Raw genomic sequence first — 19,356 nt, 5'->3', positions numbered from 1 at the left:
CCTTCGCTCCATAGATGCTGCTGCACCCGCTGAGTTTCCCCAGCAATTGTGTGTACCTTGTGCTGATCCTCTGGTCAGTATCTGGTCGGATATAGAGGAATAGATTGGGTAGACACACAGAGTCTCTTGCCCAGAGTAGTGGAATGGAGAACCAGAGGACATAGGTTTAAGGTGTAGGGGAAAAGATTTAATAGGAATCTGAGGGGTAAATTTTTCACACAAAGGATGGGTGGTGTATGGAACGAGCTGCCAGGAGAGGTCGTTGAGGCAGGGACTATCACAACTTTTAAGAAACAATTTGACAAATACATGGATGGGACAGGTTTAGATGGATACGGACCAAATGCAGCAGGTGGGACTAGTGTTGGACGGTGAAGGCAAGGTGGGCCGAAGGGCCTGTTTCCATGCAGTATTACTCTGACTCTAGGATCAATCGCCTCAAATTGTTGTGGTACACTACCTATTGTGGTTGATACTTCATGTAACACATTTTCAACCATTTTAAGTCAGTTTTTAATTATCTAAAATAATCCAATTAAATATAGTCCAAATAAAAAATGTAAACTTCAATAGACACACAACAAATCCTAATCAGGTTACAATACATCAATTTAAAAAACATCTATTGTCCTTGCTGAAAACCTTATAATGATAGAACGGATAGTTCTGTCAATTTACTTTTATCTGCACCACCCAAATGTTTCTAAACAGAGTAACCTGATTCAATTCAAATATTTATTTTGTTTTACGTACATCATTTTCAGTTTATGTAATCCATTGATGCTATGCCTCAGTTCTGCATATACATCAGTCTTTCTTTGTTGAAAACTTGTAGTTGATGGGTGCATTACATATTTTGTATTTGTAACACTGAATTACTTTTATCAATCTTTGTACACAGAAACTGGAAGAGCGATTAAGATTGAACTCAAAGGAGCTGGTTTGTTTTGAGTTCACAACACTTGTGGCTTTAGAGTTTGGCCTTTACCTTCCTGAGAAAAAAGTGTTACCTCACTACAGGCGTCTTGTCCAGCAATCCTAATTACATTCCTTCTGAAGATGACACTGACTTGGAAGAAACAAGAAGTTCTTCCTTAAAATGCTGCACTAGTTGATGTCTTTATTTTACTTTTCTTTATTAGCTCAAGAAACACAGTAACAAAGAAACAACTATAATAGTTGGCCACAATTACTGGTGATTCATCCGATTTCTTGAAGTTGATTTGTGCCAGTTTTTCTATTTTTTCATTAAAGCACCTTTATTGATATTTGGGTGAAACTTGTGAAGGTATATGTGTGTAATGACCAGTCATGTGCGACATGGCTAGGGATTGTAATAACTACCAAAAAATTAATAATAGGCAACAGCACTTTTCTATATGGTGACTTGTCTTCACTGTGATAGCCTGTTCCACGCTATTTGTTCTTCCAAGCATTATGCTACTGTAGTGATAAAAGCAACTCTGCTGTTAGTTGCACAGAAGCCACCACTCTATGTTAGAGATTTTAAATGAAGCACATTTATAGTGCTCTGCAGATAATATTTGAACTATATTTTTTGAATATTTCATTTCAGCCGTCCATTCTGCAGTCTTCAGTAAAATTGGATTATTTTTCATAATCTTGTTTGTGAAATGTAAACTAAAATAACTTGTTCCTTTTTACATCTCCATTCATGTAGTTGAATGTTACCAATAGGTGTAATTAATAGGGTCTTCTAGATTGTAGTAGTTTGGAAAATAATATTGAAGACCAGCTTTCAGTTTTCCACTTTTAAGAATGGTAATATTGGCAAATATTTAATATTTAAATGTTAACCTTGTCCTTAAAGTTTATTTAGCTTCTACATTTTGACATATTACCTTGTCTGTGAGAGTATAATATTTTTGTAATTAGAAATGGCAAATGCTGAAAAGACTGAGCAGGTCGGGCAGCATTTGTGGAGTCGGGAAAGGAGAGTTAATGTTTTAAATTGATGAATCCGCATCAGAAGTGTATAATGGAAAGTTAACTCTTCCTTCCTGTCTCTTAGAGTCTGTGTATCTTGATGACTGTTGCAGCACTTTGTTTATTTTTTATTTTAGATTGCTAGCATCTGCAATATTTTGCATTTGGTCTACATTTTGTTTAGTGGCTTCACAGTACAAGGCCATTTCAGGTATTGATATCAGAACCAAGAGTGAGCAAACTATGATCACATGATCAGTCAAAAACTGTGAAAAGAGCACAATGCTCTGCTGCTTTTGTATTGTTATCTGTTCTATTTTTCAACCAGCATGGGAACAGAAGCAAGCCATTTGAACACTTGAGTCTGTCTGCTCAGTAGGATCAAGGTTGATCTGTACATTGTATCCATTCATCCTCACAACTTCACAAATATCCAAGGTACACAAAAAAAGCTGGAGAAACTCAGCGGGTGCAGCAGCATCTATGGAGCGAAGGAGATAGGCAACGTTTCGGGCCGAAACCCTTCCATCTACTTCCATGTTTAAAAAACTTCAATAACCCAGCATCCACAACATGTGGGATGTGCTCCAGAATTATTCTTTCTTTGTAATAGTTTACATATAATTGGCCTTGCTCTTAAATTTTGGACTATACCTTCCCACTATGTACTTTCCCCTTCTCTTGCCTGCCTACCAGAAGAAGATTGCACTGCAATTAATCTGAGAATTCTTCATCTTAATCTTGAAGGAACAAAAGCCAAGTATATCCAAATGATTTCAATGAAGCTCCAAACAATATCTAATGACCAAATATAATTTTTCTTACTTTTTATACCTGAAGTACTAATTTCGTCATTTTAAGGTGTTTTTTAGAAAATGCAATGTGTATGCTTTCAATCTCAATTCAACCCCATCTCAGTTTTAACCCAACTATGTTTTGTAACTTTAGATTAAGCCTTCGCATTTTTTTTTCTATTCTTTGTTTATCTTGATTTAACTGAAAATACAAATGATTTTGCTTCCCGGGTGCTGCAGATTGAATTGGTTTATAAAGTAATGTGCTCTTTTATTTATTGACCATGGGAAATGAAATTGGTTATTTCTCTAACGGGTTGTCATTGCTGTAGATAATTAAGAAGCATATGTGTACTTCTAAATGAAGTATGAACTCTCAGTTGTCTATTTGCACAATATGACCATCTTGGGGCTTATATGCATATTTTTATTCATTTTGTATTAGTGGAACTGCAATATTTGAAGTAAAAAATTCAATTTTGAATATAATCAAGTCTTCGGTCTAGTTATTTTCCCAGATGGATTTTAATTTAAGTCTATAACTAATGCAGATGTACAGTTGATTAAGTCATCAAATATTTAGATGGTAATTCCTTAATATTTAATTTCTTATATGAGCTCATGAAATGTCTTTTTCAGATGCAAATTATACCATATTTCATTTTTACTGAGACATGTATTTTTCCTTAATCGTGCTGTTCAAGACCACTCGAGGTACCAGTTGACCACTGGTGTCTGGCAAAATAATTAATGGAGGAAGCAATCTTGGAAAGCTAGACACTTAATATGACTGCACAAGTCTTGAAATACAATCCTGTGATTGTCAAACTCCTCAAGTCACAATATTCAAATCCTACAAATGACGGAACAGCTGTGATGTCACTGTCCCCAAAAGATTGTATGCATTCTCTAATTTAGATCTCTTTAATCTGAGATGAACCTGCAAATTTAAAGTTTGATGCCAAGCGCATAGAATTTAATTTCTCAGAATAAACAGTATATTTACCAGATTACAAGTCATAGAGTGGTACAACCAGAAATGTGCCCTTTGACACACTTTGACCATTGTAACCTGTTTGCTTGTGTACGCTGTCTAATTTCCTTGTGTCTTCCATGCCGTACCATTTTAAATGCCTCCGTAAATGTCTCTTAAAGTGATTGTATCTGATTCACCAATTCCTATGGGGTAGGAAAGAAACTCCTCTCAAATCCCCATTAAAACCTCAATCCTCATCTTAAATCTCGTCACTTGTTTTTGATACTCAAATCATGAGGAAAAGATTCAGATTTTTACCTTATTTATGCCTCTTATAATGTTGTAACCTACCATCAGACCACCCCTCAACTACCTTTGCTCCAGTGACAACAAGCCCAGCCTATCCAATCATTCCCTATAATTAAAGTCCTCCAATGCAGACAACATCCTGGTAGAATCTTCTCTGCATTCTCTCCAGCACAACCACATCCTTCCTATTGTGAGGCGACCAGAACTGCCCACCATAAACTTGGACAAGTACACGGTGTGGATGTGCAGTTTACCAGGGAGTACAAATACCTTGGAGTGTACCTGCACAGTAAATTAGACTGGTCCAGGAACGCTGAGGCCTGTACAAAAAGGGGCAGAGCCGGCTGTACTTTTTGAGAAGGCTCCACTCCTTCAACGTCCATAGTAAGATGCTGCAAATGTTCTACCAATCAGCGGTAGCCAGTGCCATCTTTTTCGCTGCCGTGTGCTGGGGCAGCAGGGCGAAGGCCGTGGATGTCAATAGGATTAACAAACTCATCAGGAAGGCTGGCTCTGTCCTGGGGGCGGAGTTGGATTGTTTTTTTAAAATATTGAGAGGTGGTCTTGGAGGGGAGGATGCTCCTCAAACTGCAGAGCATCCTGGACAATACAGCTCTTCCCCTCCATGACACACTGGTCAACATAAGGAGTACCTTCAACAACAGATTGGTTCCACCAAGATGCGGGACAGAACACCACAGGAGATCCTTCTTCCCTGTGGCTATCAAACTGTACAACTCCTCCCCCTTCTGTTGTGGGCTTGACTGAGTGACTCTTTGCACATCCCCAATCCTTTTCACTCGTCGCTATAATTGCATGTATTTTGTGTTTTTATGAATGTTGGTAGATCAATTTCCCTCCTGGAACAACTAAACTTTTATCGTATCGGATAGGACAGTTTGGAGGGATATGGTTATGTCCACACATGGACGAGTTGGACCAAAAGGCCTGTTTCCGTGTTGTGTCGGTCTAAGACTATAATAATTAAGGTGTGCAAGCAATGTTTGCAACATAATGTTCCTACTTTTATATTCAATGCCTCAACCTATGTAAGCACACATGCCACATGCCCTCACCACCCAATCTACCATTTTGCCATTTTCAGAGACCTATGGAATTTAGCTCAAAGGTCTCTGTTCAGCAACATTCCTTAGTGCCCTAACATTTACTGGTGAATGACCCACCCTTATGCTAACTATCCCTGATCACCCCAGCCTCTGCAAATGTAAATAATTTCTTTAGGATTCTCTCCAACAATCTACCTAACACCAATACGTTTCACCAGCCTTTCTTAACTCCTGATCCCCTTCTCAAATAAATGAGTGACATTAACTGCCCTCGTCTGGCACTTTGCCCGTGATTAACAACATTGCAAATCTCCCCTTCAGGGTCTGCATCTCCTCCCATGTTTTCCTAACAATCTGGATAGATCTCATCAGGCCTGGGCTTTTATGAACTCTTATGCATCATATGACTTCTAATACCTCTTCCTTAATACTGACCAGCTCCAGATTTTCCACACACTCCCACCCCCGAACTCACTATGTTCCATGCTCTTCTCCTTCGTGACTACAGATGAGAAGTATTAATTTAGGAACTGATCCATATTGCCTGGCACACACATAGATCATCCCCTTTAGTTACTAATGGGATCCACCCTTCCACAGATACTCCCTTGCTCCTGATACACTTAGAAAAATGTCTTTGAATACTCCTTAATCTTGCCAATTTTTTTTTTACCTCATCTTGTTTAGTTTAGAGATACTGCATGGAAACGGGCCTCTCAGCCCACCAAGTTCATGCTGACCAGCAGTCAGCCATACACTAATTCTACCCTCCACATGAGGGGCAATTTACAGAAGCCAATTAACCTAGAAACCTGCATGCTATGGAATGTGAGGGGAAACCGGAGCGCCTGTAGAAAACTTACACGGTCACAGGCAGAATGTATAAACTCTGTACAGCCAGCACCCATAGTCAGGATAGACCGCGGGTATCTAGCGCTGTAAGGCAGCAACTCTACCACTGCACCACTGTGCTGCCTGTACTTTCCTGTACTCTAAATTCTTCAAGAGATTCTCTCAAGCTTGTACCTGCCATATATTTTTTTATTTTTCCGTGATCAAAGCTTTAATTGCCTTTGTAACCCAAGGTTACTGAATCTTAACAACTTTACCTTTCACCCCGACTGGAAAGTATTGGCCTGAACCTCTACTAACAGTTTGGTATGGAGAGAAATGTTGTGACTGGTAGCTGAGCATTAAACTTTTTGGGATTTTGTTTAGTTGTCAATTTTATATTTTTCCTACATCGATTTACTTCACTTTTGCCTTGTGTACTCTTTTAATTTTTTTCAACTTCTTTGTGTTTTCATTCCTTTCACCCACGCGCACCATGACGGCGGTATGTACTAACTATATCTTTTCCTCATTATCAACTTTGCATAGTTTCCTGATGGATGTTCTTTCTACTTTTAGAGTAGTGTTTTGAAATATTTTTCTTGCTAATTTATCCTATTATGGTACCAGATATCAAGCTTGTTTACATTCCGAGCTGCTGTAACATTTTTCTCCCAGTGTGTCACTTTAACGCTTAGATGACTTTTCCACACTCTATTTGGGACACAATGCAGTCCATAACCATTGCCCGTGCTCACAGTTGGGCATGGAACACATTGACAATGTCCTTAACCTACCCTCTTACGGTGCAACACAAAATTAGTGAAACAGTGATGACATCATGTTAAATTGTGATTCAACTTTAAACAGCCTATTCGTTAGCTATTGTAGCAATGTTACAACATTTTGAGATTTAAAAAATCAAGTCTGTAATTTATCCCATCAGATAAAGCATAAAAAGAAGTTTAATTTGTCACCTAATTCACTTTCATATCTTCAGTATTAAAAAGGTTATGGCCATCTTCATACTCGGAAATTAGCATCTTGTTCTCTATTGCTTTTCCATTGACTTAACACAAAAGCCGTGATCGAGGACAGTCAAATGGCCATAACTTTCTTAAAAATTAAGAGAACTAAAAGACATTTTCAGTTATTATAGATTGAAGCATTCTGAAACAAATATGAAACAATCTTACTTAGATGACTTGAAATTAAAGCATATAATTAGTTAGTTACCTAATTGTAGCTAATTACAAAATTTAATTACTAGATCTAAACATCTATCAATTTCTTAAGAATAGATTAACATTTTTTAATAGCCTAAGTGTCCAAATAACATTCACACAATAATTCACAATATAACATAATTTTAAAATCTCATTGTCATGGATTTATAGGCCAAATGGAAGGAATTTAATGTTTAATACCTGTAAATTAATGGCCATTTAAATCATCTTGCGAGTGGGTTTTTCTGGAACGCAACCATTTGGAAAGTTGCGGTTTGCAGAGATTTAGACCCCCATATCTGCATGAAAAACACTGTCGGTTGGTATGGGGACTAAATCACCGTTTCGCAACTTAAAATGTGAACTAAAGGTATCTTAAGGACCACTTTTATACATAAAAATAAACAGCTTTCTTTTACCTGTCACCTACATGAAATCCGTCGGCGTTGACGGCTTTAGAAGCTGATTTAAAAATGACCAGCGCTGAACGAGTCGGGCGATTTATAAAAAAAAAATAATTTAAAAAAAAAGACAGAACGCCCGTCGGAACGATTCTTCAGCAAAAGCTTGCACTCCAACCAATAATAATCCAGGACAAGGTAGGAAAAAAAACACGTTTTAACCCCCCCCCCCCCTCTCAAACGCGCCAAAATCGCGCACACGGCCAGTGGCAGAATTGCAGCGCCGCTGAAGGTAAGTATTGTAACATACCTAGCTATTGATATGAAGAATCTCTGTAATGCCCCATATCTTGCACATGTTCATCAGTGGAGCAAGTATTTAACATTTTATTTTATCCGTACAAAAAATATTTGTGTACTTTCAAAGTGATACAACAATAGCATCTTCCACTGGGTCTTCGACAGTGCAGAGGTGCAGCTGGTAGTGGTACAGCTGCAACTTCACAACATTAGAGACCTGGGTTCGATCCATATCAAGCATACTATCCAGTGGTTTATTGTCATATGTCCAGCAATGGAAGAATTGAAGTTCTTACTTGCAGCAGCACAACAAATATGTAAAACCCATCATAAACAACAGAAAAAGTGTGTAAAAACAAAAGACAAATTTGCATAGTAGAGCAAAGTCAAAAATAATGCCCCCCATTGTCTGAACAAGTTCAAGTTCAAGTGAGTTTATTGTCATGTGTCCCTGTATAGGACAATGAAATTCTTGCTTTGCTTAAGCACACAGAAAATAGTAGGCATTTACTACAAAACAGATAAATGTGTCCATATACCATGATATAAATATATATACACATGAATAAATAAACTGAAAAAGTGCAAATAGCAGAAAGTGGTTATTAATAATCAGAGTTTTGTCCGAGCCAGGTTTAATAGCCTGATGGCTGTGGGGAAGTAGCTATTCCTGAACCTGGTTGTTGCAGTCTTCAGGCTCCTGTACCTTCTACCTAAAGGTAGCAGGGAGATGAGTGTGTGGCCAGGATGGTGTGGGTCTTTGATGATATTGCCAGCCTTTTTGAGGCAGCGACTGCGATAAATCCCCTCGATGGAAGGAAGGTCAGAGCCGATGATGGACTGGGCAGTGTTTACTACTTTTTGTAGTCTTTTCCTCACCAGGGCGCTCAAATTGCCGAACCAAGCCACGATGCAACCGGTCAGCATGCTCTCTACTGTGCACCTGTAGAAGTTAGAGAGAGTCTTCCTTGACAAACCGACTCTCCGTAATCTTCTCAGGAAGTAGAGGCGCAGATGAGCTTTTTTGATAATTGCGTTAGTGTTCTCGGACCAGGAAAGATCTTCAGAGATGTGCACGCCCAGGAATTTGAAGTTCTTGACCCTTTCAACCATTGATATAAATGGGGCTGTGGGTCCCCCTCCTACTCCTTCCAAAGTTCACAATCAGTTCCTTGGTTTTGCTGGTGTTGAGGGCCAGGTTATTGCGCTGGCACCATATGGACAGTTGCTCGATCTCCCTTCTATACTCTGACTCATCCCCATCACTGATACGTCCCACAACAGTGGTGTCGTCAGCGAACTTGATGATGGAGTTCGCACTGTGGTTCGCTATGCAGTCATGGGTCTTCTTCTTTTGTGTGGCGTGCACAACCCAAAGTTGTTGGACGACTTGTTCTATTTGATCTTCCGCCTGTGTACGTCGAGTTGATTGCATTAGTCGAAACAGGGCGGACCACGTGAAGGTTGCAAACTTCCACCCCAGTCATGGGTATAGAGTGAGTACAGCAGGGGGCTGAGCACGCAGCCTTGAGGTGCTCCCGTGCTGATTGTTATCGAGGCTGACACATTTCCACCAATACGAACAGACTGGTCTGTGGATGAGGAAGTCGAGGATCCAGTTGCAGAGGGATGCACAGAGACCCAGTTCTGCGAGTTTGGTAACCAGTTTGGAGGGGATGATTGTGTTGAATGCCGAGCTGTAATCGATGAATAACAGCCTGACATATGAGTTTTTGTTGTCCAAGTGGTCCAGTGCGGAGTGGAGGGCCAGTGAGATCGCATCCACCGTTGATCTGTTGCGGTAAGCGAACTGCAGTGGGTCCAGGTTTTTGTCGAGGTAGGAGTTGATTTGCTCCATGATCAGCCTCTCAAAGCACTTCATCACCACCGACGTTAGTGCCACTGGTCGATAGTCATTGAGGCACGTCACCTTACTCTTCTTGGGCACCGGTATAATTGATGCCCTTTTAAAGCAGGTGGGGACCTCAGACCTCAGAAGTGAGAGGTTGAAAATGTCCGTAAAAACTCCCGCCAGTTGGTCCGCACAGGTTTTTAGAACACGACCGAAGGGTCTCGACCCGAAATGTCACCCATTCCTTCTCTCCAGAGATGCTGCTGAGTTACTCCAGCTGTTTGTGTCTATCCATATAGTTAGGAGCCTATTTGGAGGTTGTAGAGAAGAAGCTTTCCTGAACCTGGACGCTAGTTTTCAGGCTCCTGCACCTTCTTCCTGATGGCAGGAGTGTGAGCGTGGCCAGGGTGGTGTGAGTCTCTGATGATGCTGGCTGCCTTTTTCAGACAGTGACTCTTATTGATCCCTTCGATGGTGGGGTGGTCAGTCTCCAGAGATATGCACACCCATGAATTTGAAGCCTTTGACACTCTGTGGTGTTTGCACGTTCTCCCTGTCACAATGTGGGGTTCCTACAGATTTTCAGGTTCTCACTCACATTCCAAAGGCTTGGGTAATTGGTCTCTGTAAATTGTCTCTAGTGTGCAGGGTATGAAAGGACATGTTGCCCTTCTGTATTGTTTGTTTTTTATGTATATAATAATATGTGTGTGTGTATACACACACACAGTCTGAACTTTTCTCGTTTAATATATTGTTTACAGTGTAGTATGTTTACAGATTCTGTTGTGCTGCTACAAATAAGAATTTAATTGTTCTATCTGGGACATGACAATAATGGGCCGAAGGGCCTGTTTCCGTGCTGTATCTTTAAACTAAACTAAACTAGCTATTTTGAAGTGGCCAGACCATGGTTTGCCCCGCAGATGGGACGCTGCCCCTCAGTGCGCACGCACCCCGGCAGGAAGTGACGGTGGTGCGCGCGGTCTCTTGGTCGTCACGTCCGCTGCTGAAGCCCCTTTCTTGCCGTTGTCGGCCATTAGCGTGGAGGTGAGAGCGGGGCCGGGAGCGGGGAGGAGGCGGAGCGGGGCTGCGGGCGTTGGCGGGAGAGAGCCCGCTGGAGGGCGGGAGGCGGCGGTAAAGATGTAGGCCCCGGCCGGGCCGGATAACGATGGGATGTGAGAGGCCTGGGTGTAGGAGCGGGGCGCCGCGTGTCTGCCCGAGCCCTGCCCGGCCCTGATGCTCTCTCCCCGGGGCCCCGCCGCTCCCCCCTCCGAGGCCCCGCCACTTCCCCCTCTGGGGCCCGACCTCAAGTTCTAGGAGCAGAATTAGGCCATTCAGCCCATCAATTCTACTCCGCCATTCAATCATGGCTGATCTATCTCTCCCTCCTAACCCCCCTTCTCCCCGTAACCCCCGGACACCTGTACTAATGGGCACCGGGAAGCCCATCTCTCCGCGCTGTCCCTGCGCTCCCGGAGGATCTGAGGAGTTTAGGATGGCCCGCGGGATACATGACAGTGAGGTCCCGGCTATGTGTCAGCGACATGGTTTGTCACTTACTTCAATCACCTGCATGTGAGGAACATCATTGCTCTCCCAACAGTGGACATAAACCCCTCGCTCTTCCAATAATTATTATCAGATCTCACAACACCGAACAAAGTTTGTTCAAACTTTCAGCAGAAAGCCGTCAATACACCTCTTCGTTAGAGTAACGAATGCAACCAATTGCAAAGAGTTTAGACACCTTTGGAGGGGGACAAATGCAGGACACTTTCAATTCAGCCAAGTGCTTCCTGCATTGCTGGTCCTAATGTAGACACGGAATTAGGGTGTAATAAGCATTACACGTGTTTCCCCTGTGTTTCTACTGAATTTTCATGAGCAGTGGTGGCAAGTATGGGGTAAATCCCTTATTCTATGTCTACATCGGGTCTGGCTCAGCCGGATTCATGTGACCGGGTCTCAAATTCCTGGTTTGTTTCCCATTGGAAAGATGACAAAAGTCATTGGTGAGGACTGGGAGTGACCAGTTTTTGAATGGTGATGTCAAAAGTATTAAAGTCGCATGCTGGAAAATTTGCTTTTATGACAACCACAGCAAAGAACGATACTATTTGAAAGGATTAAGACTCAAGTCGAGTCAATAATAAAGAAAATTTATTCAGGAAAGGGCCCTGTGTTTTGCAGTGCAAATTTTAACTGCAACGTGCGTGAACAGTGATATATGATCCAAATCAATGATTTGTGTGAAAAGACTAAATGTCGTGTTTCCAACATTGCTTCGGATGCAAAAAAGGACACAGAGCACTGGAGTTACTCAGCAGGTCAGGCAGCATCTCTGAAGAACATGGATAGGTGATGTTTCAGGTCAAGACCCTTCATTGGTCTGATTTTTTTTGATTACAAGAGGATTTGAGAACATATAAAATAGGTGCAGGGGTAGGCCATTCGGCCCTTCGTGCCAGCATCGCCGTGCAATATGTCATGGCTGATCGTCCAAAATCAGTACCCTGTTTACCTTTTTTCCCCATATCCCTTGATTCCCTTAGCACTAAGAGCTAAATCTAACGAGCAGTAATGACTGGTGGGTCTTGGCAAAATCACATCTTGAGTACTGTCTTTATCCAACAACAAAAGGATATATTTGTGACAGAAGGGGTGCATTGGAATTCACTGGACTAATTCCAAGCACAGCAAAACTGTCACGAGGAGAGGTTGGGTCACCCAGGCGTGTTCAATATTCAGAAGAGATTTTAATGAAAAAAAGAAAATTCTAACAGCGTGGTGAGTGGTATGCTAAGAAGATGGTTCCCCTGGCTGTGGTGTCTGAAACCAAGTGTTTCAAAATATACTGGGTGGCGGGGTGGTGCTGACTTACAGCGACAGTAACCCAGGTTCAATTCCTGATTACAGGGTGCTGTCTGACCTGCGTGGGTTTTTTTTCTGAGATCTTCGGTTTCCTCCAATGCTCCAAAGATTAATTGGCTAGGTATAACTATAAATTGTCCCTCGTGTGTGTAGGATAGTGTTAGTGTGCGGGGATCGCTGATTGGTGTGGACTCGTTGGGCCAAAGGGTGTTTTCGCACTATCTCTAAAACAGACATTGGTTAGAAAAGCAGTGAATTCTCTTCACTCAAAGTGTTGAACACATGGAATTCACGACCACAGAATGCCAGGGAGACCAAATCGCTGACACAGCATAAGAAAAAGATAGATTCCTAGGTACAAGACAGTAAGAGGCATGGTGAGAGAATGGGGGTATGATATTGAGTTGGAAGGCTGGCCGCAAATGGTGGAGCTGGCTCAAAAGATAAAATAGCCGCCTATCTTTCTGGATCCTATCGGCCACCTTCCCCAGAATTAACACACTCAACCTTGGAAGATATCGGCGACTGCCGGGAAGGAGGACACGACAAAGGCCGACAGGAAGATGCGATAGCTGATGAGAGGGGCCCCCACAATGACCAAACGTGTCTTGTCCATGGCAGCAGCCGGAAGAAAGAGCTGATGGCCGAGCCTACAATGTGAGCTGCAATAGCCACGTCAACTGCATCTTGTGATAGATGGTGGAAAATGGCTCACTGGTGCAGACCAGCGGCCTCGCCACCTAGTTTTAAGGTGAAAGTGCTGGAGAAACTCAGCAGACTGAATCGGTCTGAAGAAGGGTTCTAACCCGAAACGTCGTCTGTACATTTTCTCCAGAGGTGCCTGACCTGCGGAGTTACTCCTGCATTTTGTGTCTATCTACTTTTCTTGATATCCCCACTCAGGGAAACATTCTCTCAGCAGTAACCGTATCAGTCGCTCTGAGTCTCATATGTTTCAATAAACTCACTTTCCGCTCTTCAAAATTACAGTGAGTATAGAATAGACTTCTACAAACCCATATTTTCAGCATTGTACCTCTGTTGAGAAGTACTTTCTTGCTTTTCTTACCTTCAGGATTAACCATTCCTATTCTCATGGCAGTCTTTCCAATTTCAATTAACTATAACTTTCATATAATTTTGAACAAATGTTCCACAAATAATGCTTAAAATAGAAATAAAATAAAGGAAGCATTTTACTGCTTCCATAATTGATAAAAGTAGGGTGGCTTAATCAATTGAAGTGTGACAAAAGAAACAACCAACTAATGTTTTCCTATTGACATTTCTAGATCTCTACAATAACTGAATACAAGGCCACCTACTGAACTGTCCAACATGCAGAACGATGCAGGAGAATTTGTTGATCTTTACGTTCCACGCAAATGGTGGGTATGATATATGCATGTGGTGAACTGTGCATTACAGGCGCTGACTATGTTCACTGATCTGTCGATTTTTGCCTTTTAGCTCTGCTAGCAACAGAATCATTGGTGCCAAGGACCATGCCTCCATTCAAATCAACCTTGCTGATGTGAGTTAAACCTTCGTAGATTAGAATAGCAACGAGTATTTCTGCAGCGGGAGGTTGTCTTGGTGGTATTGGAAATACACACTGGTGTATCCTGTTATGGTCAGAGGCTAATGGAATCTAATATCTAGAACAATTTTAAATGAAAAAAAATAGTGACAAAGCACAATGGACAGGTTTAAAGAAATCAGCAAAAGCAGCAGATGCAACCAAAATAAATCTTTTTACACGGTTGCTATGATCTGAAGTCCTAATCTTTCTGAAACCTGGGGTGGCAACAGGTAAAGTACAAGCATTTGAGAGTATTGCAGTAACACCCAAAGTGAAATTTTTACTGGGCCGCAAAGAATGAGTGGGAGTGGGTCTAATTGTTTGGTTTTGTGGGAACTTGTTCAAAATGAATGATTTTGTTTAAGTACGTAGAAAGTGTTTCCGATGCAAAAGTTAGCAGACACTGATCTAAGGTTAACAGAGGGGGGAAAAAACAGCCCAAACACTGAGAAAGGAAAACAGAAAATATTAGAAATAATTCAACTGGTTGGACAGCATATATGGAGAGAGTAACAGAGCTAACGTTTCAAGTTAGTATCTTATTGTCAAAATAGTGGACGTTTTAAGTTGCTGAGATGAGGAAGGTCACGCAAAAAGAGGGAGAAAAGGGAACATAGCAAAAGGGAAAGTCTCATATAGTTGATGTTGGGGAAATGACACGCATGATGGTCGGTGGTGCTGGCCAACAAGATGTTAAAATGTATGCCTGAGAAAGTTTAAATATAAGATTCACTCTGCACCTTCCCCATTCTCTGCAACTTAAAACTTGATCAATATAAAGCCTACTCCAATTCCAATGAAAAGTGCTAACTATTTATTTCCTGCCGAATCTTGAGAATTTTGATTATTCATTTTCACATTATCATCCAGACTACCCCTCTCAGCCTTCATCTTCACTTCATCAAAGATGCAGATTTAATTGACTTACATTGGCTTGGTTGTTGACTTATTTTCAGGTTTCCCATTTTTTTGTAATTAGATTGTTTTTTTGTTGAAATACTTTGTCTTAGGTTGATAAAGTGACTGGGAGATTCAATGGACAGCACAAAACCTATGCCATCTGTGGAGCTATCCGTAGGATGGTATGTATATATTGGCAAAAAGAAACATTTTACTTGCAGAATATTTTTGTCTGTTCATAATTTGTACGCTACTGGATTGCTTAAGGATGAAACGACTCTGACTCCCTATTCTCTGTGTTAAGCATATTTCTATTAGTCACATGTTCAGTTACTGACCATAATCATTACAGACAGAAATATACTGATATGCAATTGCTATGGACATATGTGCATCTGCTAATTTAATACTTTTGAATGAGAACCTACTCTACAGGTTCAAAGTTCCATGTCGAAAGTTTCATCCTAATAGCTTGCACAAACTAAATGTGGGGGAAAAAAACTAAAAATAATAGCTTTTGGTTGAGTGGACCCTTTGATCGTCCATATTAAATACACTGGAGATAGATGCAGTCCTGGAGTAACTTAGTGGGTAAGGCAGCATCTCTGCAGACAAAAATAATGGGTGACGTGCCCTTCTTCAGACAAATACACTACACAAAGATTTATTAATTACAAAATGGCTCCAACTTTAGTTGGTTTTCTGTAAAAGTGTATTGGCTTAGCTATTTAGAGTCATGCAGTATGGAAACAGGCTCTTAGGCCCAACTTGCCCATAATGACCAGGCTGCCCCAGTTCCTGTTCGGCACATATCCCTCTAAACCTTTCCTGTCCATGTACCTCTCCAAGTATCTTTTAAATGTTGTTATAGTATCTGCCTCAACTACTTCCTCTGGCAGCTCATTCCATATACCCATCTGTGGAAAAAGATCCCCCTCAGAGTTTAATCAAATCATCATCATTGTTGAAAACATTAACGATGCAGTGGTGCTGGTTTCCGACGGGCAAGGTGACGGACGCATCACACATCTCTGTCCTCCATGCAGCTGTCAAGCTCCTCTTTTGTCTCTACATATGCGTCTTCCATCAACGTCTTCAGCATCGTCTTGATTGGCCGTTCCGGGTCACGTCTTCCATGGGCGGGTTCCCACAGCACAACCTTGTTTGCTGGCATTTCTGGGTGGCCGTGGCAGTGACCAGCGAGCCTCATCCTTCACCTGATCTTGGTCAGAGGTGGAGTCTCCCCATAGAGCTGGGCGTTGGTGTGTGGTCCCTACAACTGACATTTTAATCTTTCCCCTAAACCCTATGTCCTCTGGTTCTTCATTCCCCTACTTTGGATAAAATACTATGAATCTACTCTATTCCCTCATGATCTTAAAACACTATTGGTAAAAGTTGAGGGAGAAGTCATGTGGAGTTTATTATACACAAGTATGGCGAGCTACAGGTACAATGAAAATCTTGATTTCAGTAAAAGGAAGTACTTTCTTATTGCCTCTTGCATCTTATTCACCAATTCTCATTTTCAAATCACTTATTACTAAGCGGCGAATCTCCAGATTGTTTAAGGGCAAAGTGATAGTACTGGGTGTGGGAAGAGGGATCCACAGCCTGGTAGATTTATATGTTTCAGTGCCTCAACTTCCCAACAACATTTTATTTACTCCTAATTGAAGCAGCATTTGGTCCACACTGAGAGGGAATAGCCTTTTGTTATTACTGTCTGTAATGATTATGACCAGTAACTGCCCTCCTCCCCAATCTTTGCACATGCCCAATCCTTTCCACTAGTCACTTAACTTAATGTTTCGTGTATTTTGTGTTTTTATGACTGTTGGCAGATCAATTTCCCTCCTGGGATAAATACATTTCTATCGTATCGAATAGATATTCATAACAAGAATAGCTGCTTGAGAGTCAGAAGACTAAAGTTTGACACGGTGCCCTGTTGCATGAAACTTATGTGGCATCTCATGTGTATATGTCTTGAGCTATCTTTATAAAATGCAATTTTATCTGTTTGCGCAGACCACAGCGTTTCTTTACATTTACACATTCAATTTTGGAAACAGCACAATGCATGCGTGCATGTGAGGAATTATTCTACATTTTCACTCTTTTTCTTATCAGGGTGAATCAGATGATTGTATCCTGAGGCTAGCAAAGAATGATGGGATTGTGGCCAAGTAAGTTAAGCTCTGAACCTCTTGTCCGCTGTGATTTTCTTTTGCATGGGCCTAGTTGTATTTTTTAACATTCAAGAGATATTGAACTGGGGGGGGGGGGGGGGGGGGGGGGGGGGGGTCTTACTCACAATTCTGATTACAAGAAATGTACTGTGAATCCAAGACACGCCACAAAATTAATTTAAAAAAAGAAAATAGTGCAATTACTCATTGGATCAGCTAGGACATAAGAAAATAAATTAATTAGTTCTATTTGTAACTATCAACATTAATATGCCAAGTATTAATGAAAGTTATTGACATGGAATGTAACTCTGTTTCTCAGTTGCTAGTTCCAGTATTCTGTTTATATTAACGTATGTCTGAACTAATTTTCAGTGGATGATAAAAATCTTGATCCCATTTCCAGTGGATTTGATCTGGAAATATAGGAAATGTCTTGAATCTGCTACTATTTCTCGTTCTCTTCAAATGTTCCCCTTGTGTTCCAACATCTTGTTAATCTCATTGAAGGCTCAGGCATAATCCAGCTGTTAAATTTGTAATTGTTTATTGTGTTTCATGTTTTCTTTTGTATATTATTTAAAATGTGGGATTGTTTCGAGGAGGCAGAGGTACAACTCCGAGATTGCCTTCATCAGTCAGAGTATTTAGTACTGAAGGAATGGGTGACATTTCAGGTCGAGACCCTTCTTTAGTCTAGTCTGAACTGGTCTCAACCCAAAACATCACCCATTCTTTCTTTCCAGAGATGCTTCCTGTCCTGCTGAGTTACTCCAAAATGTTGTGTCTATCTTCGGTTTAAACCAGCATCTGCAGTTCCTTCCTATATATTTAGTACAGAAGTTGGGTTGTTATGTTACAGTTGTACAAGACGTATGTGAGGCCGCATTTGGAGTATTGTGTCCAGTTTTAGTTATTATGCTATAGGAAGGATATCATTAGCTGGAAGGGGTGCTGAGAGGATTTACAAGGATGTTGCCAGGATTCGAAGGCCTGAGCTACAAGGAGAGATTGAGCAACCTAGGACTTCATTCCTTGAAGCACAGGAGGCCAAAGGATGGTCTTACAGAGGTATATAATATCATGAATAGAACAGATAAGGTGAATGCACAATTCCCCAGGGTAGGGGAATTGAGAACTGGACAGAAAGTTTTAATAGGAACCTGGGGGACAACTTTTGCACCAAGAGGGGGCTAGGTATATGGAATGAGCTGCCAGAGGAGGTAGTTGAGGCAGATAAAATAATACATTTAAAAGACTTGGGCAGATACATAGATAGAAAAGGTTTAGAGGGATGTGGGCAAATGGGACTAGCGTAGATGGGGCAATTTAGCTGATATCGATTAGTTGGGCTGAAGGGCCAGTTTCTATGCTGTATAACACTGACTAATTAAAACCTACAATTATTTGAATCTTGCTCATTTTCAGAATTTTTAATATGTGTCCCTTTCTTTTTCAGGGCTGTCTAACAAACAGAAGATGTGTTTTGGAAATGCTGATGTTTGTAGAGAAATAAAAATTTGAGCAAAACTCATGGCAGTTGTGTTTTATAATGTATGACTGAGAAAGTCAATGGTCAATATTTTACATTGAACAAGTAACATTGTTGCATTATACACAGAACACATCTTTACAATTGAATGGGTCTGCTCTGCTTTTTTAGCTTCAATTGCTTTCATATCGTTGTTATTTAACATGTTGCTGAAATGTTTATTAGAACAACAAATGTCAGTATTTTCTTAGTTTTTTTGCTTTCTGTGACTTGTACATGAGTCCTTGCTGATCTTGCAGCCCTCGATTTTGGATTGCTGTTTCACGAAAAAGATAATTCACCTCTTGAGTGTCTCCAAGGACAATCTTGGATTGTGGTGCTGGCATCTTGAGGGTTCATTTCCTTATTGTAGCCATGGATGACTTATTGTTTTCAATAGACTTTTACCAAAGCCATTTATGTTTAACAATTGTAATTTAACAACCACATTTATTTACAAAGCTTAAAATATAATCTGTTTAATACTGCCATTTTTGATATGACTACCAATATTTTGCTAGGTTCATCCCGATCTAGAAATTTCAATTGAATTTAAAAAGATTTAAAACCTGAA

At 40.9% G+C, this 19,356-nt stretch overlaps 2 protein-coding genes across 2 annotated transcripts in view; both read left to right on the top strand.

Annotated features, from left to right (window-relative positions):
* The window catches only part of cables2 (Cdk5 and Abl enzyme substrate 2), a 34,555-nt gene extending 32,112 nt beyond the window's left edge, over positions 1-2,443 (top strand). Inside the window, exon 9 of the mRNA XM_033041946.1 lies at positions 902-2,443. Coding sequence (XP_032897837.1) covers positions 902-1,042 — 141 coding nt within the window. The 3' untranslated portion in view covers positions 1,043-2,443. The remainder of the gene's footprint in view (positions 1-901) is intronic.
* Positions 2,444-10,657: 8,214 nt separating this feature from the next.
* Positions 10,658-18,781, top strand: rps21 (ribosomal protein S21). The gene is made up of 6 exons (XM_033041945.1): positions 10,658-10,753; positions 13,870-13,965; positions 14,048-14,111; positions 15,170-15,241; positions 17,193-17,248; positions 18,711-18,781. Exons 2-6 carry the CDS (start codon positions 13,916-13,918, stop codon positions 18,718-18,720), a joined length of 252 nt encoding a protein of 83 aa, XP_032897836.1. The 5' UTR covers positions 10,658-10,753; positions 13,870-13,915; the 3' UTR covers positions 18,721-18,781.
* Positions 18,782-19,356: the final 575 nt, after the last annotated feature.

This window comes from Amblyraja radiata, chromosome 23 (assembly GCF_010909765.2).
Source record: "Amblyraja radiata isolate CabotCenter1 chromosome 23, sAmbRad1.1.pri, whole genome shotgun sequence".
NCBI classification, from domain to species: Eukaryota; Metazoa; Chordata; class Chondrichthyes; order Rajiformes; family Rajidae; genus Amblyraja; species Amblyraja radiata.
The sequence above is the reverse complement of the archived record's forward strand: the minus strand, read 5'-3'. Positions and strand labels throughout refer to the sequence as shown.